General features: G+C 38.1%; 1 protein-coding gene across 5 annotated transcripts in view; it reads left to right on the top strand.

Moving 5' to 3' along the window:
- The window catches only part of LOC110484917 (uncharacterized), a 34,013-nt gene extending 8,522 nt beyond the window's left edge, over positions 1-25,491 (top strand). Inside the window, exons 12-30 of one of the 5 annotated variants that reach the window (XM_077784358.2) lie at positions 1-118; positions 207-298; positions 768-918; positions 4,332-4,441; positions 5,238-5,328; positions 6,189-6,319; positions 7,124-7,171; positions 7,467-7,576; positions 7,837-8,005; positions 8,359-8,463; positions 8,728-19,440; positions 19,826-19,977; positions 20,056-20,215; positions 21,509-21,661; positions 22,182-22,349; positions 23,075-23,172; positions 23,530-23,664; positions 24,278-24,392; positions 24,873-25,491. In XM_077784358.2, coding sequence (XP_077640484.2) covers positions 1-118; positions 207-298; positions 768-918; positions 4,332-4,441; positions 5,238-5,328; positions 6,189-6,319; positions 7,124-7,171; positions 7,467-7,576; positions 7,837-8,005; positions 8,359-8,463; positions 8,728-19,440; positions 19,826-19,977; positions 20,056-20,215; positions 21,509-21,661; positions 22,182-22,349; positions 23,075-23,172; positions 23,530-23,664; positions 24,278-24,392; positions 24,873-25,031 — 12,978 coding nt within the window. In that variant the 3' untranslated portion in view covers positions 25,032-25,491. Of the gene's footprint in view, positions 119-206; positions 299-767; positions 919-4,331; positions 4,442-5,237; positions 5,362-6,188; positions 6,320-7,123; positions 7,172-7,466; positions 7,577-7,836; positions 8,006-8,358; positions 8,464-8,727; positions 19,441-19,590; positions 19,675-19,825; positions 19,978-20,055; positions 20,216-21,508; positions 21,662-22,181; positions 22,350-23,074; positions 23,173-23,529; positions 23,665-24,277; positions 24,393-24,872 lie in introns of those variants that run through there. The other 4 variants (XM_077784356.2, XM_085581230.1, XM_021555905.4 and 1 more) reach the window with 4 other exon arrangements.
- Positions 25,492-25,731: the final 240 nt, after the last annotated feature.

Raw genomic sequence — 25,731 nt, 5'->3', positions numbered from 1 at the left:
TTTTCCTCAAAGAACAATGATGTATCTGCCTTAAGCAATCGCGTGTCAGAATTAGAAGTTGAAAATGAAGAACTACAGTCAAAACTCCAGTCATTGCATGAAATTGGAACTCAAAATGGTAAAAGAAAATCTTTTGCAGATGATCCAAAGTAAAGAGACAAAGAGAAATGGTGTCCTCATGAACCAAATTTGTTATGTTTTTGTAGAAGAACTGCTGAAAAAGCTGGAGCTCTATGAAGAGCAGCAGAGGAAGCTGCAGGCTGATCTTGACCAAGTTACAAAGAGAGCAGCTTCACAGGTTGACTTGAAAATTGATTTGCATGAGTTATTGATTAATGGTGCTAATTAGACTTTGAGAATTGTGGCAGCTGGATTTTGGAGCTGAGAATTAATTTATGGATAGATGGAATTGTCAGCGGCTATTCAGTTGGAGAATATGGTTTTGAGTTGCTCAATAAGATTGATTTCTATCTACTTTGCACACACTTTATATTACATTTTCCCAAGCAGTTTTCTATTTATTTAGTTAGGTTTTACATGAGTCATCAAAGTGTGGCTGTTACTTTGTAGAAAAAATCATTTACTATTTTATGAAGTCATGGGACTTGTTTTTCACATACTCTACAATATCTACAATCTACTCTTACCAATTTCATAGATTTTTATTAAAGTAAAATGGTGAATTATGATGGTTTGCCAACTCACAATGTATTTACATTTGCAGAGGGGTGTGGTAATTTTTTTTAATACAGAATTTCTCTTGTTAGGCCAGTGAATCAGGTAGTGTGGATGAATTGCAGAATCAGCTCTTGGAATGGCAGGAAAATGTCCCAGAGTCAGAGGAGTCCCGGGATCAAGTCCGAGAAGAGAAATCTTCCATGGCCTTGAGAATGGCTCAGATTGAGGAGGAGAGAGAAGGTGAATTTTATTTCCAGTACAACAATCCTGTTTTTATAGATATGTGTGTGTCTGCTGTGCTTCAGACCAAATTGATAGCACATCACCATGACTCATTTCTGTAGTCGTAAAATATGTATAATTAGTGAAATTGCTGAAATTTGCAATTTCTCCTTTTTCCTATTCCCTCAAGTTTGTTTTTCATATATTAATCTTGTTTTATGTAATTTTTATTAAGTAGATGTGCTGTTCTGTTTGCCATTTGAGCTGCTGCTTTGTAAGACTGCTTGACAGGCTTATTGTCTGCATATGATAAATGGTAAAAATGATTAAAAAACCCATATTTTATCAATGGTAAATAGTTCCCCATTGAAATATTAAAGCTGCCTGCCTGGAGAACTGGTGAATGTGTGGGGAACTATAGTGTTGGTTTGAATTAGAGGAATGAAGGTGGTGGTTAAACAAAATGTACCTGACATGGAATTTCTCTTTAGGAAATTTCTCATTAATTCTATTTAGGATATTTAGTGATCTGTTAGTAGGTGCCACTTGTATAGGCCAGCTGAATAATGCTCACTGGCAGTAACTTGGAGGTGGTTAAAAATATTAAATTACCTATAGAAAATAGCATTTGAACTAATGTCAGGTTTTAGAGCTTGCTAAATTATTAATCAGCTGATGAGAAACTGAAGTTGCTTCTATTAAAGCTTATAAAAGTCTGGTTAAATTTTAGATAGCTTTTACTGTTCTTTCCGTGCCATCGGAACTAAATTACAGTTTTTGTCCCCTTAGTTAAGCGTGGGGAATAATGGCAAATTTTAATGCACAGGACCTACCATCATAATTAATCCAGTTAGTTAATTTGAGCCTTCTCTTTTCAATCAGCAACTGAATTATTTTTCACTTCCATGATCCATTTGAAAGTTCAGTGTGTAAGCACAGAAATGTTTTAAGGATCACCTCTCTTCTTTTTGAAGGATTTATGCTTTGGTATTGAAAGGCAATAATACCCCTCCATCAAATCTACATGTTGGCACATCTGTGCTGGCCACAGAACCACATACAATATTAATAACACTTGTAAAATTTCCTCTGCCTCAGTCCAGGTTTAATTTTGCATTTTTTTTTTTTCCCCTTGGGAATAGCATGATCTTTCAGTTTCTTTTTTTCCTGCCGTTCCACCTGGTGAGCCCTGAGCGTCCCTTCCCCCTCCACTCCTACCCTCACTGCGATCTGGGCAGCCAGGGAGAGCAGTTTCCCATCAGTTTTGTGCATGCAGGTTCCTGCAGCAATGGCCCCTTGGAATGTACTGTTGCTGATTTCTCCTGCTCTTGCTTCTTGTGGAGGAAATTGCCAACAGTACCTTGCAAGGTCTGCCATTGATGGTTTGTGGATTTTAGCAATATGTGTAACAACTGCTGGGTTTTAACTTGAGTTTCTCCTGCCTTGCAATACCTGTTTCTTCTTTTCTATTAATGAAATCATCTTCATTTTTTCACTATAGTAACAGCTGACTCCATATTTTTCTTGTATCTAGAGACAAATTTCTTGGCTTGCCACAAGTAGTTGTGACTAAGTAAGAATCAAGTTAATTCTTAGTGCCACCTGAAATTCAGTAATATTTTTAAAAAAAAAATATTCCATCCCATAAATTGCTGAACTTGCATGCATTAATATTAGCTACCAATATTTTAAGCCATATGTAAGTAATATGTAGCATCAGTAGTGATTCAGGGAAGTACAAACACATCATAATTTGTTATATGCAGTGCTTATCTAAAAAAAGGTGTTCTGAGACGTTTTTTGGGTTTTTATGTTAGATAATTGCAAATGAAAAGCTTCCTAAGCTGCTGTAAAACATTAGAAAATGTATTTACTTTGTTATTAAAGCAATGCTCAATTTAACTGGAAGTTTTTTAACACTTGTCTGAGTGGGCTAAGTCATTCTAAAGCTCCAATTCCTATAGTTCCATTATTCTTGTGACAGTGGTAATTTCATTGGTTTTTTTCATTATCAGATATTTAGGAACCTAAATGTGTTGAGTTCCTATATTACAGTGTCAGAGGAGGTATTAAATTTTTACCTGGAATAGATCTTATTCTTTGAACCCCTTAACTGGTAGTTCCTGTAAACAGAGGTTTATGGCCTGTGATCGAAATTTGGCATTTAATTTTACAGCCTTGAAAAAGTATGTATAATGATAAAAAAACGTGTAAAATCTAGAAAATACACAAGGGTGTTTAAAACACTTATGAATTGATAGTGCAAGAAGCCAAAGTCTAATTGATATCAGAAGTATGATCCAATTATCAGTCCCACTTGAAAAGGATAATTTTTTTTTCTTTACTTTTTTCCCCACTAATCTTTTCTGACCGACATTAGGGGTGTAATGTTGAAATATTACAGGAATAATTTAAATCTAGCAGGTGCTACAGAATTGTGAGTTAAGGAAATCTGTGGTATAAGCAGTCCTTGGCCAACTCAGATGAAAGCAGAGTATTCCCTATAGGGCTGAATCTCCAAATAGTTCCTCACAGATGGATTGATACCAATTATCTGAGTTTTGTGTGCTGTGAGGACACCTGTGAATTCAAGTGCTTAAACTGAAAGCCAAGTTTGTAATTATCCAATTAATGTAACTTTCAATTAAAGTATGGAGCCACCTTGCCCTCCCTTTCCCTGGCTGTGCTGCTGTGTCTGCTTTGCATGGAATGTGTTGTTTCCTAATCTTTACCCCAAACGTGTTTTGTCGTATCACAAAACAGATGGGAATGCACTTCAGATGACAAATAATTTCTAACAATGAACAGGATGCATACCTAAGCTTTCATATTCTCAATTTATTCAGTGTGTTTATTTACCAGTGATTCTGTATTTGTCCTGAAAGAATGATGTTACTAATTTATGATAAAATGGCTTGATGCCAGTTTGCAGTGTAACATGTGCTTGTGACTTCCTCATATGATCTGGCTTTAGAGCTTGCACTAAAATTAATGTGCTTGTTGAGAATAAAAAGGCATCAGCTGAAAAAGCTGTGGTTCTCATCATACAAATTAGGCATATTTGGTAAATTGAGATGTAATTTGGCATTTTAATTGATTTGCTTTCCTTAGTATGGTAAAACCTCACCCTTTCCACCCTCCTGTATAAAGTCTTTTTTTAGAGCTGATGAAGAAGTGAAGTTAGACTTCAGTTTGCTTCTTCTTAGTGAGATGCTCAGACTTTATGTTCTACATAGCAATGTTGGAGGGAAATCACAAGATGAATGCAGTGGATTTTAATCTCTAATCTTGTTCCTGTCAGTCATTTGTAGGGACTTCACCCTGTCCCTGGTCTCTTTTCATGTAGTAGTGTCTGATATAAATGTAAATGCTTTCCTGTGGCACAAAACTGATCGAGGATGACTGGTTCTTTCCTGGCTGCTCCGATCCAGCCATAGTCTCAGGGCAGCAGGAGCTGGAGGAGGAACTGGCCACAGTTCAAGGAATGGGCAGGCTGCAGCAGGCAAGAAGAAAAGGCAGTCAGACCAGCAGGAAGCTGCAGGTGGGTTCCAAGAGATGTGAGTTTTATTTTTACCTGTCTGCTAATAACAATGTGGCAAGTACTGTTATTTGTGTGGTGCTTTAGTCTTTCAAACATTAGGAGCTTAAGAACATAGATTGGAACTGAAAACACTGATAAATTTAATGATCATGTACATAGCCAGATGATGAGAAATTCCAATGGCATCACACCTCTTACTCCTTTCCACTGAAATATCACAAGGTTCTCTCTGGAGTAATTCCCATGCCTGAAGCCATGTGCATGCTTCAGATGTTAAGGCCATTTTTGGCTTCTATAAAATCTTTACAAATCTCTTTCCTGGTGGAGATTTACTGAATAATTAGTGCCACTTCATTCAGGTGGACTTCTAGGTAGGTGGTGCTGTACCTTGCCTGAAAAAGTGGTAACTTTTTTAAGAATTAGGATGTCATTGCCTCATTAACAGACTTCTGGAAGAAGATAATTAGTTAACTGATACTTCAGAGAACTCTTCAGAAATCAGGACACTAATTAAGATAACCAAACCTTGTTATCCATTAGTTTCTCAGATAGCCAAGAGTGTTTTTAAAGGCTTGCAGGTATCTTAAAAAACCTGTGGGAGACTTGGCTTTTCTGGAAATAATAGCTGGAAGCTGGGGAGGTCACTCGAGTCCACAGCAATCTGACATACATGCATTTAAGTGCCTGAATCAGTGCTGAGTTTGGGATTTTTGATTGTGGTTTTAGTAGCAGAATTATCTTACCCCTGCTTGTTTCCATCTTTAAGTTAAACTTCCTTCTCCTGTTTTGTGTGTAGGAAGAATTCCCCTTCGATGGCAAACAATGCTTCCAAGAACTGAATGTCACCTTGGATAGCACTGACTCAGCTGAAGGAGAAAACATGGGAGGTTGGTGGCCAGAGTACCCTTCACCCAATGCAGGTGTGATAGCGACTAGACAGTTGATGAAAGCATGCACACAGCATCTGCATTTTATGTCTATTTTTGTTTTCAAATTCAGCTAACAGCCCATTTGTGGTGTATTCTAATCTTTGTTGGATTTTTTTGGCTTGTGTTTTCTTCCTTTCCATTTCCAAGCATGTGCGTGCTGGATAAACTGCCTAGTTCTGGCTCACAAGTACAGCATCATTATGGCTGAGCACTGGAATTGGTTGAGCTTTGATGCCCATCAGATATTCCATGTGTTTGTTTTAAGTTATGAGTCTTATTCCTCTGAATTTATTTCCAGTTTATATCACAGTTGTGTTGCAAACCAGAATTCCATTTCATTGGTGCTTAATTTAAAAATACAGTTCTCAGTTTTTAATGTTGATGTTTTTATATTAGTGATAAAGATTGAAAATACAACTTTTTGTTAAGATGGAATGGGTTCACTTGCAAATTGTCAGTCCAGAACAGTTTATTAATAATTACTTAATGTATGATCTTGCAAGCACCTGATCAACTTGTGATTAATGTAACATGAGCCCCCCTATTGGTTGAGCCACAATAGTGGTGGCTCAATATTCAAGTATTTCTGCTAGGTCCTCTGAGTTCGTAAGCTCTGCAACTTATTTTGGTTTTCCAGCAGTTAAGGGTATTTTGCCATCTAAATTTTGGGAATGTAGTGCCTCAGGCATTTCCATGAGAAATAGGTAAGATTTGTTTGTGCTGATGAGAACGTGGAATAAAGAGTTGCAGCCATTTCTAGACTTCGGAAATTTTGGTAGACTTCTCTTGAAAGAATTTTCCTTCTTTGATCTGAGTAGGTTTACGGAGTGTGGTTGAAGAGTTGGAATTGGAAAGAAACCACCTGCAGGAGCAAATACTTTTTCTGGAAGAGCGTTGTCAGGATTTGGAGGATAGATTTCAGCTTCAAGGTAGAATGGAGGCTCTCCAGGTGAGCTTTGGAGTTGTGTAAACCTGATGATGCAAGAGAATCATTCTCAGTTTATGTTCTTTATATCACAGCCTACTGTAAGCCAAACTCATCAATTTGCAGCTCACAAAAAATGGCTGAAACCTAATTTACGCTCATTAATTATGTTGTCAAAGAGTGTGCACATCCTATATGCTTTGAGGTTGAAGCCTATTGCTTTTGTTCAGCATGTGGAAAATTATGATTAGGATTAAGCTTTATTTGTTCTAGAAACCTAGTAAAAAGACAACATGATTTTCATAATTCTTTGTAGAAGTCCTTGCTAGAAGGTCCAGAATTAGATTTGGTTATGACTCCATCGATTTTCCCACTTCTTATATCCCTCAAGTTTCTTTTCTGTAAGTGTGTGTGTGTTTTTAGTTTTTCATATATATATGTGTATACATTTTTAGAGAAGAAACTGCTTATATAAAAATTATCTATAATTTTATATAAATATATACACATGCAATCTAAACTTCAGATATTACCTAGACACATAGTTATATTTTGAAACCATTCACTGATGGCCCCACAAAGAACAGTAGAGTTATTTTAAAAGGAAAAGTTATTGTTAGTATTGCCTGACTGATAAATTACTGTGGTAATTTGTGAACCGTATTTTCACTGGGTGACACAACTGATCTTGCACTCAAACTCTTGGTGCTTTACTCATAGTTCTTTATCTGTTAAGTTGCACATGTATAAAAAAGAATGACTTGTTTTAAGATGAGAGACAGCTTACATTAATTATTGAGACTCTTGTAACGAAGCCTTTCAATACAGGTAACGTTTGGTGTAGAGGAAGAAGGGCAGCTGTTGAGGGCAGTGCAGGTGTGTTCTGTCTCCTCCAAAATGCCACCTTCTGTTCATGGATGGTGACAAGTTTGCCACGTTTGTCCTACTTGCTGTTGATTCTGGATGTGTTTTGCTTTTGGTTGTTGGTTGCTGTTGTATGACTTCTTTTTCTTTTTTTCTTGTGGTTTTATTTTTGAATTGGTGCAGTGGATCTTGCTAGAGTAGGAGATTTGTACTGTGTTTGAAACCTCCAAAAAGCTGTGTGAACAAAATGAAGTTCTCTCATGCTTCTCTGGGTGTGATAATGCTCTTCATCATGGCTTTGTTGCAGAATGAAAATGAGCGTTTGCAAACTCAACTCACCCAACTACGCAACCAACAAATGCGAGATGTGGAAAAGCATCAAATTCTGATCTCTGGCTTGAATGAGCAGCTTAAAGGGTAAAACAAAGGTTCTTTACAGCTCCACACACCATTGACTTTCTCTGCTTTCAACTAATAATTAGGCATATAATCTTTCAAAACACTTGAAAAAACAGTTACTTGACTCATGTATCTGTTAGCAGTTGTGTTATTTTTGTACTTGGAAGTTAAGGTAGAAGGTGTAAAAATAACGATTCTCTTAGTTTGGGGTTAGTAAATTTAGAAAATTTAACACAAGCTTTGTTTTCAAAATTTCTAAATACATATTTTCTTCTCAGTTTGAGTGACAGAAATAGTTTCCTTGAAAATTCACTTGGAGAAAGAGAACAAAAACTGGTGAGCACGACAGAAAAGCTGGAGCAAGTTGAAACTTTGAGGAAACTGCTTCAAGAAAAGGATATTCTAAACAAAGAGCTTGGGGAAAAGTTTGTGTATGCTGAGCAAAAAGTAAGTTAAACTTATAGTTAGTATTTCACTTATCAGAACTGATGAGTTTTAACCATAAGTTCTGATTTGTGTCCCAACAGAATTATTATTTTCCCAGTCTGAAAGTTGATACTTTGTCTTTACAGTTTTATTCATTTAATTACTTTGCTTTAAGTTTGGTGGAAGGATTTCTTAGACCCAACACACCTTTGCATGAAAGTATTTACACGTTATTGGGGTGATTAGTTTTTTTTTAAGAATATAAAAGTATAAACTTGGCTGTTGTGTAAACTCAATATTATAACTGTTAACATCACAATTTTAATAGAATTCTATGTATTTCTATCGTATGAACTTCTACTGTTAATGCTAAGCTGAATGAAGCCTTAAAGAAATGCAGTGTGTATGAAGCGGAGAATGTTGAGCAGAAAACAGCCATCACTGATCTCACCGAAAGAGTCGCTACACTGAAAGAAAAGGTAATTTATAAAAATAATGTAAGAGAAGAAATTCTGTGTTCATTTTTCATGGCCTATTTAAATGTCAGCAAAAGTGATAGCATGAGCTGCTTTAAATTTCATACACTGAGCTTTCTGTTTGCTAAATCAATCTAAAGAAGAACATCTTGTGACTGCATTGGGTACAGGCTGATTATCTTAAATGCTTGTTCTGTGTGTGGGTGTAGCTTCTCCCTCTAACAGGTATTTGGAATGTTCTTGTGACATTATTTTCTTGCTGTTTAGACTTTGAAACAAGACAGCATGGTGGAGTCCATGCAGCTGGACCTGGACCAGACAAACGAAGAGCTTGACAAATTGAATTCAAGCCATTTGGAAGAGAGGTCTCAACTCATTCAAGATCTGCAGAAACGTGAAAGAGAAATCGATAATCTGAAAGAAGTGCTGTCAGAAAAAGACAGGGAGATGTCTGTTCTGTCTCTGAACATGACAGAATATTCTGAGCAGGTTATGATCCTGAAGCATCAAGTACAATGTAAAGAGGAGGAGTTGCGAGGTTTGGAAGAGGCTTTATTAAAGGCTGAAAGGGAAATGCATTTGCTGAAGGAAGTACAAACAGCTGATGTGAGAGATGCCAGCATGAAGATCTCTGCCCTTTCTGAGCAGAGTGACACCATGAGAATGGAGCTGGAGAGAGCAAGAGCTGAGAATGAAGCTAAAACCAAAGAAAATGAGGAATTAATAAGGCAGAGCACTGAGAACAGCCTGACAATTAAGGATCTCTGCTCCGAAATCAAGGCCAACAACGTTGCGTACCATAACAATCTTGCAGAGTGCGAGTCACAAATTGCTCTGCTGAAAGAGCAAATTACTATATCATCTGAAAAGCTGCAAGAAAAAGAGGATAAACGAAGAAAAGAAATGGAATGTTTGAAATCTCAGCTTGAGGAAAGCAATGCTGTGAAGGAAAAGTGGAACTGTTTGCTTAAAGAGAAGGAGAGCAAAGCACAGATGTTGGAAAATGAATTAAAGTCAATTAAAGATTCATACAACAAACTGGCTTTGGAAAATGCTAAAAAAGATGAAGAGTTGGTTGAGTTATCCAGAAAGCTCAAAGAACATGCTGATCATGAGGAAACAGCTAAAAAAGAGTTGCAAAAGAAACAAGAGCTCATTATTTCATTAGAGCAGAAACTTGGGGCTTTGGAGAAGCAGAATGAGGAGACTAAACTTAAATTAATTGAGGATCTGAAAGCCAAAGAGACATGTTGCAAAGAACTTAATGACCAATTAAATGAAATAAATAAACAAATTAAAAAATGGGAGATAGAGACACAGGAGAAAGCTTCAGCTAATAGCCAATTGCAGGCAGATATTGAAGGGAAACAAGAAAAATTGACAGAACAAATAAAAACAAATGAATATCTGAAAAAAAGTATAGGTACAATGGAAAACGAGAAGGAACAGCTAATCAGAGAAAATGAGAATTTGTCCAAACTCCTGGATGTAAAAGAGTGTGAATTGTTAAAGAAAATCCAGGCTGTGGCAGAATTGGAGAATAAGTTATCTGTCAGCACTGCTGAGTATGAAAAAACTCTTTCAGTACTAAATTGTGATAAAAACATTCTGGCAAAAGAGATTGAGCAACTGTCAGTAGTTGCCAAGCAAAAGGAAAGTTCAGTTGCAGAGCAGATGGGGGAGAAAACAAAGGAATGTAATGTGCTGGCTGAGCAGTTGTCTGAAAGCAAGGAACAGACTCAACAGTTGCATGAACAAGTGCAATCACTCCTCATTCAACTGAAGGAGATTAGAGATGAAGAAGTAAAGAAAGAAGAAATGTTAAATAATAAGATATCTGAATGCAGTGGTCTAGTCCAAGAGCTCAGCCGCAGCAAGGAAAAGAATTTACTCCTACAGGAACAAATTCAAAGCATAACTTTGGATTTTGAAACTGCAAACAAGTCTCTAGAAGAGAAAAATCTTCAAAATTATTCATTACATAAGGAAATGGAAGAGCATAAGCTTTGTGTTGTAGAATTGCAGGATGAAATAAAAAATCTTAAAGATGAAAAGACTAAATTTACTCAGTTGGTAGAGGAAAGAGACCTGGCTGTGAAAAGTCAGGGTTCAGAACTTGAGAAGTTTCAGAGACAAATTTTTGAAAAAATTGAAGAAAATACAGGGTTAAATAATCAGCTACAGCTATTAAGCAAAGAAGTGGAGGTGCTTAGGCATGAAAAGGAGGACTTTTCAAGGTTATTGAGTGAGAAAACAGATGAATGCAAATGTCTCCAGTCTGAAATTGCTTCTGCAAGGCACCAAGCAGAAACATCAGCTCTAGAAAATAAAAAATTGAAAACAGACATAGAGACAGTTAATGTTACAGTAATCAAAAAGTCCGAGGAAATAGCTGCTTTAACTTCACACCTGTCCCAACAAAGCCATAGTATTTTAGATTTGAGGGACCAAATTGACAGCCTGTTGATGGAGAAAGAAAACTTAAAAATCACCTTTGAGGAAAAAGAAACTCTTCTTTCTGAAAAAGAGGCTTTGATTAAGGAAATGAAAGATAAAGTGTCAGGAGAAGAGCGATACGTGGAACTCATTGCAGATCTCCGGTACCAAATACAAGCCCTGAACTTTGAAGCCGATGAGCTCAGACATGCAATGCAGGAAAAAGACAATGAATTTAAGAGGCAAGCCCAAGAATTTAAGTTATTGAAAAATAAATCTGAAGAGTCTGATGTACTTAGGGTTCAACTGTCTGAGAATATGGAGGTTATTTCTAACCTTCAAAGTCAGCTTAAAAACATGACAGAACAAGCGTCCCAGTTGAATGACTCAATTGCAAAGAAAGATGCATCTTTAAAAGAAAAGGTAGATGAATGCATTGGTCTAAAAGCACAGCTTTCTGCTATACAGGATTCTTGTGTTGTGCAGGAGAAACAGTTACAGCTTTTAGCCTCTGAAGCAGAACAGCTAAAAGTACTTGTTTCAGAAAAAGAATCAACCATCAATAGTATTTCAACACTCAGTGAGAATTTAAAGATGCAGCTGCAAGAGAAGGAGACTGAGTGTGGTGTCTTAAAGAAACAGATGGTGGAGCTGCAGGAAATGAAAGATAATTTCCAAAAAGAAATAGAGCGTCAGAAGAACGTAATAATTGAGATGGACCAGTCCTTATCAGAAAAGGAATCATCTCTTATAGAAAGCAAAAGTCTCCTTGAAACTCTGAAGGAGAAAGCAAAGAAAGATGAAGAGAAGACACATTTAATTTCTCAGCTCCAAAGTCAGGTCCTTGAACTAACACAAGAACTAGAAAACTCTAAGGAGTTAGCCCGTGAGAAAGAAAATACCTTTTTATCTCTTCAGGAGAAAACTGAAGCACAGTACAAGCTGAGAACTGAGTTGAATGTGGCTCTTGGGCACAAAGATGAAGTTATTGCTGGACTACTTAATTCCTTAAAGGAGAAAGATGCCAGCATACAGTTGGCAGAGAGCAATGTTAATGCTCTTTCTAGTGAGATTGATGTTCTCAGATCCAAATTAGAAGAAAGTGGAACAGCCATGAAAAACCTGACTGAGGAATTTCAGGAAAAGAACAAGAAGCTTGATAATCATAAGAAAAAAATTGATTCTTTGACTGTTGAGCTTGACTCTCTTAACAGTGAGCACCAAAAAGCACTAGACCAAATAAATACTCAGGAACAAGAGCTACAGAAGAAAGACTTGGCTGTGGAGTCTCTACGTGTGACGTGCACTGAACAGGCTGAGAAATTGGAATGTTTGAAGTTGGAGTTCAACAATGTAAATTCCAAATCATCTCAAGACTGCCATGACAATGTGCTTTTAATAAATAGTCTGCAGCATCAGGTGGACTCTTTAGAGAAAGAAAAAAACCTGTTGCAAGATGATGTTGGTAAACTGATGGCTGAAAACTCACAGCTTACTGCATCTCAGGCTGATTTGCAAAAGAAATTGGAAGAGCTCTGGGAAATCCATGAAAAACTAGAAACCAGTGAGAATTATTCCAGGATGCAGATAGATGCTGTCAAACTGCAGATGAAGACTGAAAAAGAGAAGTTACAGATGCAGGTTAGTGTAAAGGGTGAAGAAATTTCTAAATTAGAGCTTAAATGTCAAACTCTAGAACTAAGTCTGCTTGAGTCAGAAAACAAATGGGTGGCAGAACTTGATAGGGCAAATTCACAAAATAATGATCTTACTGAGCAATTGAGCAGTTTAGAAAGTGAAATGAAATCAAAAGATAGTGAAATCCAGTCTCTGCAGCAAGAGCTGGATCTTATAAAAGAGAAATTAACTCAGAGTTTATCTCCATTACTTAGTAGTAGGTTTTTAAGTAAAGAAAAGAAGGCACCAATTTCAGATTCTGAACTGCAGCCAACCGATAGTAAAACTCAGCTGGAAAAATTCTCCACTCTGGTAGCTGCTATTCTGAGCAAAGAAAGAGAAGGAGAATGTTTGCAACTGGCGCTTTTAGAAAAACAGAAAGAAATAGACACCATGAAGAATGAATTAAGAAGTATGGAGTTGCTCGAGAAGCAGAAGGAGGTGCTGCAGAGTGACATGGAAAAGATGAAGGGCAAATACATGTCTGAAATGGAATGTCTGTCAAAAGAAATGGTCTCACTCAAGGAAACAGTAGGTAAACAAGAGTGTCTCCTGAAAGAAAGGGAGGAGTCTTTGACAGAAATAAATAAGCAGGTGGAATTTCTTCAGGACAAGGTGAATAAATCAGAAGAAATGGTAAGAACTAGTCAAGAAAAGCTGCAGGCTGAAGGTAAAAAAGTAGTAAGTCTCCTTGAAGAAATAGGGGAAAAAGATCACCTCATTGAAAACTTAACATCCCAGGTCAATCAGCAGAAGGATTTAATTTCTGGTCTAAGCCAGCAAATGAAAGAAAAAGACTCTTCTGTTACCCAGGTCATGGAGTCACTGTCTAATGAAATGCTGAATTTTTCTCAAGAGAGGAGTACGTTAAATGCCAAAATTGAAGACCTTGAGGCTGTTCATAATAGTTCAGTGGCAGAGCTAAACGGAGTATTGCAAGAACTTGGGGATTGTAAGAAAGAACTGGAACATAGTCAGGTTATGTTAAGCAGTAGGGAAGCGGAGTTTAAAGAATTAATGAATGAAAAAGAGGAGTTGAAGTGTAATCTTGAGAAAATGGGAAAGGAAAAAGAGAATCTGAAAAAGAAGCTTCAAGCAGCGTTGATAGTAAGAAGAGATCTAATGCAAAAAGTTGGTAAATTAGAAAAGAGTGGGCAGGAAGAAATAGAAAAAGAGCAGAAGAAAGCAGAGGAGCTGTTGAAGCAAGTTAATGAGTTAACAGACAAACTGAAACTAATTGAAGGACAAAGTAATGATTTTGAGTCTCATCTAGGAACTTTGAAACAACAACTTGTGGAAAAAGATGCTAAGATAAGTGATCTGACCAAAACGTTATCTTCAAGAGCATCCTATTTAGTGGAACTTCAGCACAATATTGCAGAACTGAATGATGTCATAGCTGAAAAACAAAATGTCTGCGAGCAGAACCTAAAATCTTTAAGGGAGAAGGACTGCATGCTTGCTCATCTGCAATCTGTGCTTGATGAAAGAGCAAGGGCATATCAAGAGGAACGTTCTCAGTTGCTCTTGACTCTTGAAGAAGTGAAGTCAGAACTTAAAAACAAAGAAGAATTGTTGAAAAATTCCAGTTCAGAAGAGCCTCGTTCAAGTGTTGGGAATGAGTGTCTGAATCCTAACAATGATGTTAATGCCATGAATCAATTACACAAAGAAAAAGAAGCTTTACAGAGGGAGCTTTTGTTCATGAAAGAAGATATGAAAAAAATCCAGCAGGAAAGGGAAGAGCACATGAAACTGGCAGCAGATTTTGATGATCAGAAAACCCACCTTGAGCAGCTCAGGGAAGAACATAAAGCACTCTGGGAAGTTCTCCAGACAAAATGGAAAGAGCTGTGCTTTAACCAGTTAGAAGCAAAGGAGCTGCTTCCATCCAAGGCTCTGCTGGGAGAAGAACAAGCTGACCCAAGGAGTCTGGAATCAGACAAACCAAGGAACAAGGTTCAGGTTGCATCCTTGAAAGAGTCAGAAAACACAGTCACTTCAGTGCCAAATGAAAACATTGAGCTAAAAGAACTAAGAAGTAATTATGCAAAACTTCAGGAGGAAACAGAGATGTTAAGGAAAGAGCTGAGAAAAATATTTGTTGAATCCGGTAATGATAAAGAAGAAACAAACAGTTTAAAGTCTGGGAGACAGGAGGAGCAATGCCAGGACAGCTTGTTGGAGGACATAAAGCATCTACATAAAAAGCTGAAAGCACATCAGACTGAAACTGTAGAGCTCAAGGCAGTGCTTGAACATGTGAATAATGAGAAAAAGGCACTTATTAAAAAAAGTGAAGAGGATTACAGGAGGAGCCAGGAGGAACTGCAGAGGTCACAAATTGAAGCTAAGCAGACGGTTGAAGGAAAGAATGAGGAAATAGAAGCACTAAGATGTTCACTTAAGGATTTAAAAGAGAGACTTGGTCTGGAAAAAGAATTATTAAACAAAGCCATAAAGGAGAGCCAGGAAGAAGCCCACCATTACAAAACAGCCTTTGAAGACATGAAGAGTGAAAAAGAACAACTTCTTAGCTCTTTGGAAAAGTACAATTTGGAACTAATTAAGATGAAAAAGGAGGTAGAACATTTCAGTGAAGAAAACAAAAATCTTGTGGCAGAGCTGTGTATGCTGCGTGAGAAGGCTGAGATGAGTAAATCTGTGGTGTTGGGCAAAGAGCTTAAGGAAGAAAATGGGACTGAAAAGGAATTGGGAGAGGTCAGTTCAGAAAGTAATTCCCTTCAAGGGAATTTGGAAGGAAAAGTCACTGCTCTTCAACTATCAGAAACTGATTACTCTGGGAAAACTAAACTGAGAGAAGCAACACAATGTGAAATCCAGGAACAAATGCAAAAAGTGGAAGAGCCACTGGCAAAACCTGCAAATTTAAATGATTCCAAAGCTCAAGAGCAAAGAGCTGTAACAGAAGAGAGATCCAGAGAGCGCCTCCAAAGGAAGCTACAAGCGGCTTTAATATCACGTAAAGAAGCCCTGAGAGAAAATAAATGTCTAAAGGAACAGATTGATCAGCTGATGTTGGAAAGAGAAGAACTGGTGAACAAGACAGGAATGCTGGAGCACTTGCTAGAGCTTGGCAGAGAAAAGCAGAGTTCAAGTGCTGTGGCTCCGTTGTCTGCAGAGGAGAGCCTTGCTTCAGAAAATGCGAGGCTACTGACTGAAAATGAAAACCTCACTGCAGCGTGTGAAAGTCTGAAATCCACCATGGAGTCCATAGTTCAGGAAAAAGAGGCCTTTTCTTTCCAATTAAATACCTTAAAAGATTCTCAGACAGTTGAATTGACAGGATGGAAAGCTAAACACAGTGAATTAAAGCAGGAGTATGAGTCGCTTCTCCAGGCATATGAGAATATCAGTAGTAAAGTGGCAGATATGAGGCAAGTCATTGATCTCAGTAGGAAAGAGAAGCAGGAGGCTGTTCAAAGACTCAGGGAAGGACAGTCTGAAAAGGAGGCTCTGCAGAAGCATTTACAAAATCTCCTTGATGAAAATGAGGTTATTAAGAGCCAACTTAAACAACTTGGTGAATCCAAGAAAACGGAGGTTGAGGAGTTACAGAGCAAAGCAGAAAGTCAGATCCGTGAGCAGGAGGCCAGGATGCAAGAGCACCAGGATCGTCTGTGTGAGCTCACTGAGCAGAACCATCAGCTGATGGAGGAGAACGAACAGCTGAAACAAACCTCTGAAAACCTAAAGCAGGCTTTAGAGAAAATTCAGAACGAGAATGATGTCCTTCATAATAACATCACTGTAACTAAAGCAGCCTTGGGAGAACTGCAGGTTCAAATGGAAGTGTATCAAAATGATACACAATCCAAAATCAGTGAAGCGTTATGCGAGAATGAATCACTATTAAAGGACATTAATGTGTTAAAGGATAAACTCTCTGAAAAAGAACAAGCTGTGCTTGTCCTAGAACAAGAAAGAAAATTAATTTCAGAAAAAGCACAAGAAACTGAGAAATCTTTGCTTCACAAAACTCATTGTCTAACAAAGCTGGACACAGAATGTAAAAGTCTAACACAAGAAATTGTTAGTCTAAATGAAAAAGTTAAGATTTTAGAGGATGACAAATGTCTGTTACAGGAAGAATTAGAAAACGTGCAAGAAAGTTCTTACAAAGTAAAAAGTGAGAGAGAATTTCTTGAGACAGAATTGCTTAATCACGTTAAAAAAGTTGATCATCTTACTGATAGGATGAAATCAGCACAGGTACAGAATAACTTGCTGTTACAGCAGCTGGAAGAGTTGAAGGCAGAAAAATCGAATGTGGTTAGAGAAAAGGAAGAGCAGCAGCTCCATCTTGTAAAGATTTTTGAGGAGAAGGTGAAAAGTGCTCAGAGGGATAATAATGGGACTAAAAACAAAACAAAAGAATTGCAAGAGCTCTTAAAGGAGAAACAGCAGGAGATCAACCAATTACAAAAGGATTCTATAAAGTTCCAGGAGCTGATCCTGGATTTGGAAAGATCTGTGAAGTTGTCACAGTCAAAAAATGAAAAATTTGAAAAGGACTTAAGTAATGCGTCAGAAAAGCTGGCAGAATCAAATGATGAAATACTTAATCTCAAGGGAAAGCTTACTGCACAGATGAACCTTTTGGATCAGTCAAAGAGGGAAGTGGACAGGCTTAAAGATGAGAACCTAAACTGGAGGAAGGAACTTCAGAAGAAGGGAGATGAACTGCAGCTTCAAAAGAGAGGATACGAGAGAGAATTGGAATTTCATCTCCAGCAGCTGAAATTGCTTCACAAAAGTGAAATTTCAAACCTGGAGGAAAGACATGGTGCACTCGAGAGAGAAAAAGCTCGGGCGATGAGTGAGGTTCAGGGTTTGCAGGAGGAACTCAGCACAAAGGACTCTCAGAACAAGCAGCTGCAGGCAGATCTGAACGCAGCTCTGGCACGACTGGCTGCTTTCACAAAGTGCATGTCCTCCCTTCAGGATGACAGGGACAGGGTCATCACCGAGATGAAAACCTGGGAAATGCAGTTCAAAGAGGCCATCCAAAACAAGGAGAAACAGCTGGAAGACAGTAACAAAAGAATAGCGGCCTTGCAAGATGAGTTGAAAGATAAAATGACTCAGATTCAAGAACTAAATATCAAATATTTTGTCGTAGAGGAAACAAAGGATGAACTGTATTTGAGACAAAAATCTGTTGATATGCAGCGCTATGAAGAGCTCTGCAGGATAAAGGAAGAAAATACCTTCTTTTTTAACAGACAGCAAGAGCTGGAGAGTGCTCTTCAGTCCAAAGAAGAAGCTTTGCAAGCACTCCTGAAAGAAAATAATTCTCTTAATCATCTCATAGAGAATAGTAAGAGTGCAGGAAGAGAGATAAAAGCTCTGGAAAGTAATTTTACGAGACAGGAGCAAGAATTGCAAGAGCTTCTAGCAGAGAAGGAAAAAATAAATGCTGAATTGCAAAAGCAGATAACCATTTCTGAGCAAATGAAGATCATGTTAAATAATAAAGACAAAGAAATTTCCTTACTCATTTCTTCAAAAGGGGATGAAATTTCAGACTATCTGATGCAGGTACAGACTCAACATAGAAATCAGATCAAAGATTATGAACTTCAGATAAGGTCTTTGCAGATGGAGAGACAACGAGCTGAGGAGTCCTGTCAGAGGCTGGAAAATGAGCTGAGAAATCTCCAGGTGAAAGCAGAAAAAGCAAGTCAGGAGAGGGCTGTGATTGCCAGTGAAATAGATGCCTTTAAAAAATCCATGTCATCTCTCCAGAATGACCGGGATGATCTTTTTACCAGATACAAGGAGCTGGAACATCTTCACCAGGATGTCTTAAACCAGAGGGACAGTCTCCTAGTTGGCAGTGCAAGTGAGACTAATTCTTTGAAACAGGAGTTAAGGGTCCTTCTGAATAGGATAGATGATCTGCATTCTGAAAATGCAATGCTGAGTGCACAGCTGATAAAATACAGGGAAGATCTTAACCAGGTTTTATCTCTGAAAGACCATCAGCTGAAGGACTTACTTAAGCAGAAATTGGAGTGTATTAAAAGCCTTGAGCATGAAAAATATGATCTTCAGAAACAAATAAAAGAGATGCAGCTTTCTAGTGAGCTGCAGAAGGGGGCTGCTGTGGCTTTGGAACATGAGAATAAAAAATTAGCATCTAAAGTAAGTGATTTAGAATCTCTAATCACATCACTAAACAAAGAAAAACTTGTTTCTGAATCTGGAGAGAAGCTGCTTAGTAGTGAGAGTATTCAGAAAAAAGAATCCAACAGGCAGCATGGAGGAAAGCTTCAGGAAAAGGTTCAGGAACTCCGGAAATCCAGAGGCAGAAATGCAGATGAAGAATACAGTGGGACTTTTTGGACTTCTGAGGATGGAGATAAACCTGATGCTTCTGCAGAGAAGATGCTGCTTGAAGTTCAGTCTCAAAACAGGGAATTGAGATCCCAAAATGAGGCCTTTGGGAAGGCAATGACTGCTCTGCAGAACGACAGAGATCACATCATAGAGGACTTTAAAGTTCTCCAGAGCAAATACATCTCTGAGCTTAAGACAGAAAGAAAAAAAGGCGATGAACTTGCAGCTGAATTGGAGGGGTTTAAATCCCAGCTCATGAATAGCCTCAGAGAAAACTCTCTTCTGCGTGGGGCTGTCCTTGATGCTGCAGATCAGGTTACCCTTGCTCAGGTGGCTGATGATATTGGAACTGTCTGTAGGACTTTGGTCAGTCGGGAGCTGGAGGTGAGCAGGCTCTCAGCCGAGTGTGGGAATTATGTCCAGCAGATGGAAGCGTTTGCTAAGGCTATGGCCAGTCTCCAGGATGACCGAGACAAATTGCTGCAGGAGCTCAGCCATCAGAAGGTAACTTCTGAAGCCAAGCAGGGCACAGCTTCGTTTCTCATTGATTGCAGCAGCATCAATGAGAAAAATACTGTTGAAAATAGTTTGGATGGTGAAACTTTGGTAAGTTGTAATTAGCCACATGGATCTGTAATTTTATTCTTTGTGCAGTGAATGCTCGGAGACATGTTGGATTCTGGAGTTTAACTTTGTAGATTGTGGGAGTGCTAAGATAAAACTGTGTTCCCAGAGGAGGTATGTTTACAATTTTGGGAGTTAAGGTAATTACCCTGTTTAACAAAGCAAATAGGGAAAACCTTAGTCTGTAATTAGAATTTTAGTTCTAATCAAACTTCACCCATCTAGTTTTTCATTCCAGTTCATTAATGATGTTTATTAAACCTAGGCTAAAGAAGGAGCCAGCCTTGCAGCTGTTGAAATATCCAAACTGAAGAATAAGGTTGATGATTTGGAGAAGGCTTTGCAGCAGACAAAAGCCTTCCAGGCAGAAACAGAGAGAGAGATCACATCATACCAGAACGAGCTGGCTGGATTAAGGTACAACAGTGCAGCTTTATCCTCTTCACTGATTTGTGTAGAATATAGAATTACTTAAATCTGATATTTTATGTTCAGAATGGAAAAAAATCTCCTCCTCTCCGAGTCCCAGGCCCTGAGGAATCAGTGTCAGATCACAGTGGCTGAGAAGGACCGGCAGATTGCAGAGCTCCAAAGGTTGCAGCAAGACATGATTGGGAAGAAGTCACTCCCTGCTGGCAGCAGTTATCCAGTCAAGGTGAAAAATGGAATGTAGCAGGAATGTAAAGTGGAAGGTAGCAGCTTACGGTTGGAAATTTGTAGCCTGCTTCTTAAAAGAGCACTCTATAGTAATCCTGTAAATTACTGTCTTAAATTAGTTAAATCCAGAATATAAAAGGAAGAAGTTGAAAAAGTAATTAAATGGGTTTATTTCTTTCAGATGTATTATGGCTGTAATCCATTTTCAGGGACAGGCTTTTTAAGAGGATCAAAAAAGAGCTTGGTGGTTTACATGGATAGCAGGTTTCAGTTTGTATAGTTGATGTAGAGAGGTTTTAAACACTTGTTAAAAACTCTGAAGTTCATTCTTCAGAGCCAAAATCCATGTCTAGTTACTGCAGGCTGGACTAGGACATAACTGGGGGAGAAAGGGGAATGGAAGTGTTACTGTCCTTCCCCTAAAGCAGCTGAAGCTGGCTTCTGCCAAGAACAAAATCCTGGATTCAGAAAGGTAGCAGCTGACACCCAGGCTGCCAAATGCTGTTTTGTAGACTGTCATGAAAGATTCAAGGAAAGTGCTATTTTAGAATGATATTTTTATTTACTTTTTCTGTGCCAAAGGAAGGAAGCAGTATTCATTTTAATTTCATTAAAACCAGCATTTTAATTGCTGAAGTTTTTATGCTGTTCATTTTCTGTGATTGCAATCATGAGTAAGAGCTATTGACCAGTAATGTCTATGGGTAATGGAGGATTTTATGTGGTAAAACCTTTTATTTCATGATTGTATGGGTGAATAGATTCCATAAAGCATCAGAGATGGCACATATCCTTCCCTTATTAGAGATTAATATAAAAATGTTGAGCTGCCAGAGATAAAGAAGGCCAAAATTGTAAATTGGCAATACATTTTTTCTTTTCAAAATGGATTCTTTCAGTTTTAAATTCATATTTACAAAACAGCTGTTCTACGAGTTATGAATACAAGACTTCATTAGCTTGAAAATAATTTTTGGAAGGTACTTTATATTAATCCTTCACTATTTTCCCCCCTTTATTTTTGTGCTTTGCATTATTTGCAAATTAAAAATTAGGTTGGGTTGCCTTTTTGTGGTAATTCTTTTGTTTTTTTTTTTTTAATGCAAGTATTAACACTATATATATGTATAAAAAATCTTGTATTTAAAGTGTCTTTCAAAGGCGGTATTAAGTTGTGAGAAGAAAATAATCTTGTGAAAAGGGAATTCTGCAGGGTATATTTAGTGTTGGGGTTGTGGATTATTTAGAGAACTCCTGTACCACTTACCCTGAATATACTGATATTTTTAAGGCTTTGGAAACTGCATCCCTTGCTGGAAGTGAAGATGGAGCAGAGGAAATCAAACATGTCCTGGCTGAGAAGAACCAGCTGCAGACTGAGCTGCAGCGCTGCCTCCAGGAGATGCAGCAGAAGGACCTGCACTTCCAGCAGATTAATTCCAAGGTAGCTTGGAACAGCAGCTCTGATCCTGGAAGTCTCATGTAAATCTGGGCTGGCCTCATGTTGGAATATTGCTGAAGTGGTGGTGTCTTGCATGACTGAATATTATTTTACTTTGAAACATAGATACTTTGAAAGAACTCAGCCTGGACATTCAAATTAAATCTCAATTTTCTTTCTACCAGACTTTCCTGACTTGCAGTTTGTCTGAGAGGTTTATTTGATTCTGCATTCTGGAGATGTTGATGAACCTCTGAACTTCTACTCACAGTCAAATATTTTTCATTACAGACATAAACAGATGTCTTGTCTTAGCTGGAACAAGATTTCAGCTTCTGGTTTGGGTGTTCTGGTGGCAGGGGAAATCACTGCTCATCTTTCATTATTTCCTCTGCTCATAAAACATCTTAAATCCCAATATGACCGTGCCAAAAAGTGAATGCAGTTTTGAAACAGCAGGTCTCAAATCTGGAGGGATTTCTTGGGAGAGCTAATTTTAATGACTTCCATGTGAATTTCTCAGGTTATGCAGTCAGCAGAAGAGAATGCTGTCCTGTCTGCCCAGCTGAAGACTCTTTCCCAGACTCTGAGGGACAACCAGCTTCATTACACTGATCTGCAAAATCGTTACATAAGGCTGGAGAGGGAATATCAGGCAATGCAAGTGACATCTTTCCAAGGCTCTGTCCAGGTAACCAGATACATGGAAAGGTTTTTAGGTTTCTGTTTTTCATGCTAAATATGAAATAATGTACTTTTTGTTGTAGTGACCCAGTACTTTTGCTGGCCTGTGACTGAAGATAACTGTCCTTATTTTTGTTAAGTGGTCTAATTTAACTTTTCATATTTTTGTTTTGAAGCATCTTTTTTGAGTTGGTCTGCAGCTGGAAGAGATAACTGGATGATCACTGCTCAGTGAATCAAGAAATTTAGTGATAATTTCACATCAGTTGTAGATCATTTTACAATGCTTGAGTAATATATTCAGAAGGATGGAAGGTCCCTTCCATCCCAGACCCTTATGATTCATCATTATTCCTTTATTCTTAAAAAGCTTTCCTATACTGCCTTGGTTATTCATTAGCAATCATTAACAGAACATCCTGAAATAGCATATGGATACATGTAGAAAACAGCCCTTGCTCTTCCATAGATGGAAATGAATACAAACAAGAACTGTAAATTAAGAATAAATTAATAACTGCCTTGCTTCTGGAATTGTGGTTGTGTAGATGCTTTTCTTTCCCCTCAGACATTGTTGAGAGATGGAAATGAAAACATTAAGTGGCACAAAGAATTACCTGTTCCACTGTTTTGTGGTGCTTATGGCTTCTGTAATTGAAGTAAAGACTTTTGGCAAGTAGAAAAATGGTCATTTGTGTTTCTTTTTTTTTTTTCCCCCCTAATATTTTTTAGGATGAAACCAGAGCAGAAGTTCCCCCTGGAGCGCCACAGGAGAGATCTGGGATTATTGTGGAGATAGACAATATGGAGCTAAATGAGCTCAGGAAAAGGTCAGGACTCAGAGCATGTATTAGCAATATTATTTTCCTGACAGCTGTGTTCTGAGTGTGAAAGTAATGCTTTTCTATCTCTCTGAGGCATTTGTGTGAAGAGGGGGAAGGAGTGGATTTACAGTGGATTACATGAATCATAAGCCATATTCTTGAATTGTTATCATCTGGTAATACTTGTGGTTTGTATCTGTATGTAAATATACTGATTATTGGTGGCTTTATCTCAGTATTTAGCTGAAACATCTCATTATAATTAAGTCTGTCCCAAAAAGGAAGATTTCCTAATAAAAAAAGGACAAATAAGTAATTATTTGAGTCCATAAAATATTGATTTCAGATTTTATTTTGTTCCAGGCTTGCAGAAACTGAACAGCAGTATGAGTCAATGCAGCAGAGTCTCTCCCAGCTCACAGAAACACTGGCAGAGGAGAGGAGGAGGAGAGAAGCTGCAGAAGAGGCTCTTGGACTCTCTGAGGAGAGGGGTAACAGGTAAAACAGACTATTTGTTTGCCTTTTATTTTTTTTAGTAAGATTAGTGAGAGGTTTTCCTGTGGGTCTTAGATTTTTTTGAGATACTAATGCTATTCCTAATAATAATAAACCTGTGTGTGTGCCCACAGTGCCCAAAGTAGTGAAAATCCATGTGTAAAAGTGGTAAGTTAAACGCTGGATCACAAAAGTGTTATAGGCTGTGGGATTTTTTTTTTCTTTATTTAATTTCATCTGTTAGACTCAGTGCTATTTATTTTTTCCAGGTTAGGAAAAAAAATTCCCATATAGCAACTTTAGCAGAGCTACTGGTTAGATTGAAAATATCATTGTGCACCTGCATAAATAGTGTCCCTCACTACCATCACCTGAAAATCATTGTTCAGTCAGCTGGTAATGATGGGGATTAATTTTGAATAAATGAAACACCTTGGCAGTAGATCTACAAATAGAGACTCAAAAAGTCCTGGCAACATAAAGTGAGTCAGCTTTTTGTGGGGACCTTCCCTCAGTCATTTCAAGTGTGGAAAATAATGTTTTATATGTCAATTCAGTACTTAAAAGAGGAGATAATTCAGCAGTGCATGTCTCTGTGCCTTGAATCTTTCTCTAGATTTGAAGTAGGCAGTTACAGGTCTGTCCCCAGTGACTACACTGTCCAGATGGAAGATGAGGAGGAGAGGGAAGCCTTAATCATCAATCCCAGTGAACATGTTGTTGTGAGAAAGGTAAGGGAATGAAAGCCTTTAAAAGCCCTGAGTTATCAGCTCCTTAAAAGTGGTGGAAAAACATCCTTAATTTCTTTCTGTTGAGACTTTCCCAGACCAGCACCTGTGTAAACTGTGCCAGAAAACACTCTGTGTATGTCCACTTTAAAAAATGTATGTAATCATATTTATACTACACATGTGGCCATTAAAAAAACTGCGTCTGCATTTAATTATGCATGCCCAAAATGCAGTATGCATGTTTATGTGTGTGGAGTTGCGTAATACACAGCTTGGATTCATTCCTTTCCCCTCTCATTAATGCTGGGTTTGGGGCCTTTAAATCGTTCATGCTTTGGTATTTGGCATTGGTTGTGTTTTGGGGTCAGTTGCTGTGTCAGAGATAAAAGGTTTGTAGTGCCTCAGAAATGCAGGCTGCAGGGGAGCTGTTATGGTTTGTGTCCCTGATTCTTCCTCTGGTAACTTTTGTCTCTTCCTCAGATGAAAGGAGGAGCCCTTTCCTTGCGCCGCTGGCTCCGGGGGCGAAGCCTTTACTGCTCCAAGCTGCTGACGGCCCGAGCCAAATCACGCTATTTATTCCTCACCTACCTGGTCACACTACACATCCTTGTTGTCCTGTGCCTCACTGGTGTGCTCTGAACCCACTGCACTCCCTGGGTGGCTCCTTTCCCTGTGGGCAGTACCAGTCCCAGCCCCGAGGCTCCTCACATGCTGCTGTTCTGCTATGCACTGGACACAGTCGTACAAATCCCTGGGACACCACGTGGAACCTCGAGCTTCTCCAGTGAAATTCCTGCATATCACACTTGCTCCAAAGTTGACTTGAATTGCTCTTTTACAATGGGATATTATATTTGTAAGGAGAAAATATTCCCCTCTGCCCTATAAGGAAACTGCTGCATACAAGTTATTTAATATTATTGTGGGTACATAATGGTTGATTGCTACTGAGTGGGTTGTAAATGATATCTTTTCTATGCAAATTTTATTTTAAGAGTTAAACTATAAATTCTAAAGGAATATCAAACTATTACTGTATATTGGCTTCTTGATTATAACAAGAAGTTTTATGGAGTGCAATAAAGGAAGAACTACTGGATTTTTTATTTTCTTTGGTTGGTTAGTTTTTTTTTTTTTTTTGGCTGAAAATAAAATAATTAAGAAGGTTCTTTCCCATTACGTTTATAAAGAAATCAAGATGCACAGATCTTTGTTTGGTAATGAGGTAAGCTGATTCTTAAAGATTCAGTAAAGATTCACAATTGAGATGACATAAGTATTTCCAACTTCTTATGTTCTTTTTGTAATTTTTTCCTTCTGTAACTTGAGGGGGTTCAGT

This window comes from Lonchura striata, chromosome 5, assembly GCF_050655825.1.
Source record: "Lonchura striata isolate lonStrDom1 chromosome 5, ASM5065582v1, whole genome shotgun sequence".
Lineage (NCBI taxonomy): Eukaryota > Metazoa > Chordata > Aves > Passeriformes > Estrildidae > Lonchura > Lonchura striata.
The sequence above is the reverse complement of the archived record's forward strand: the minus strand, read 5'-3'. Positions and strand labels throughout refer to the sequence as shown.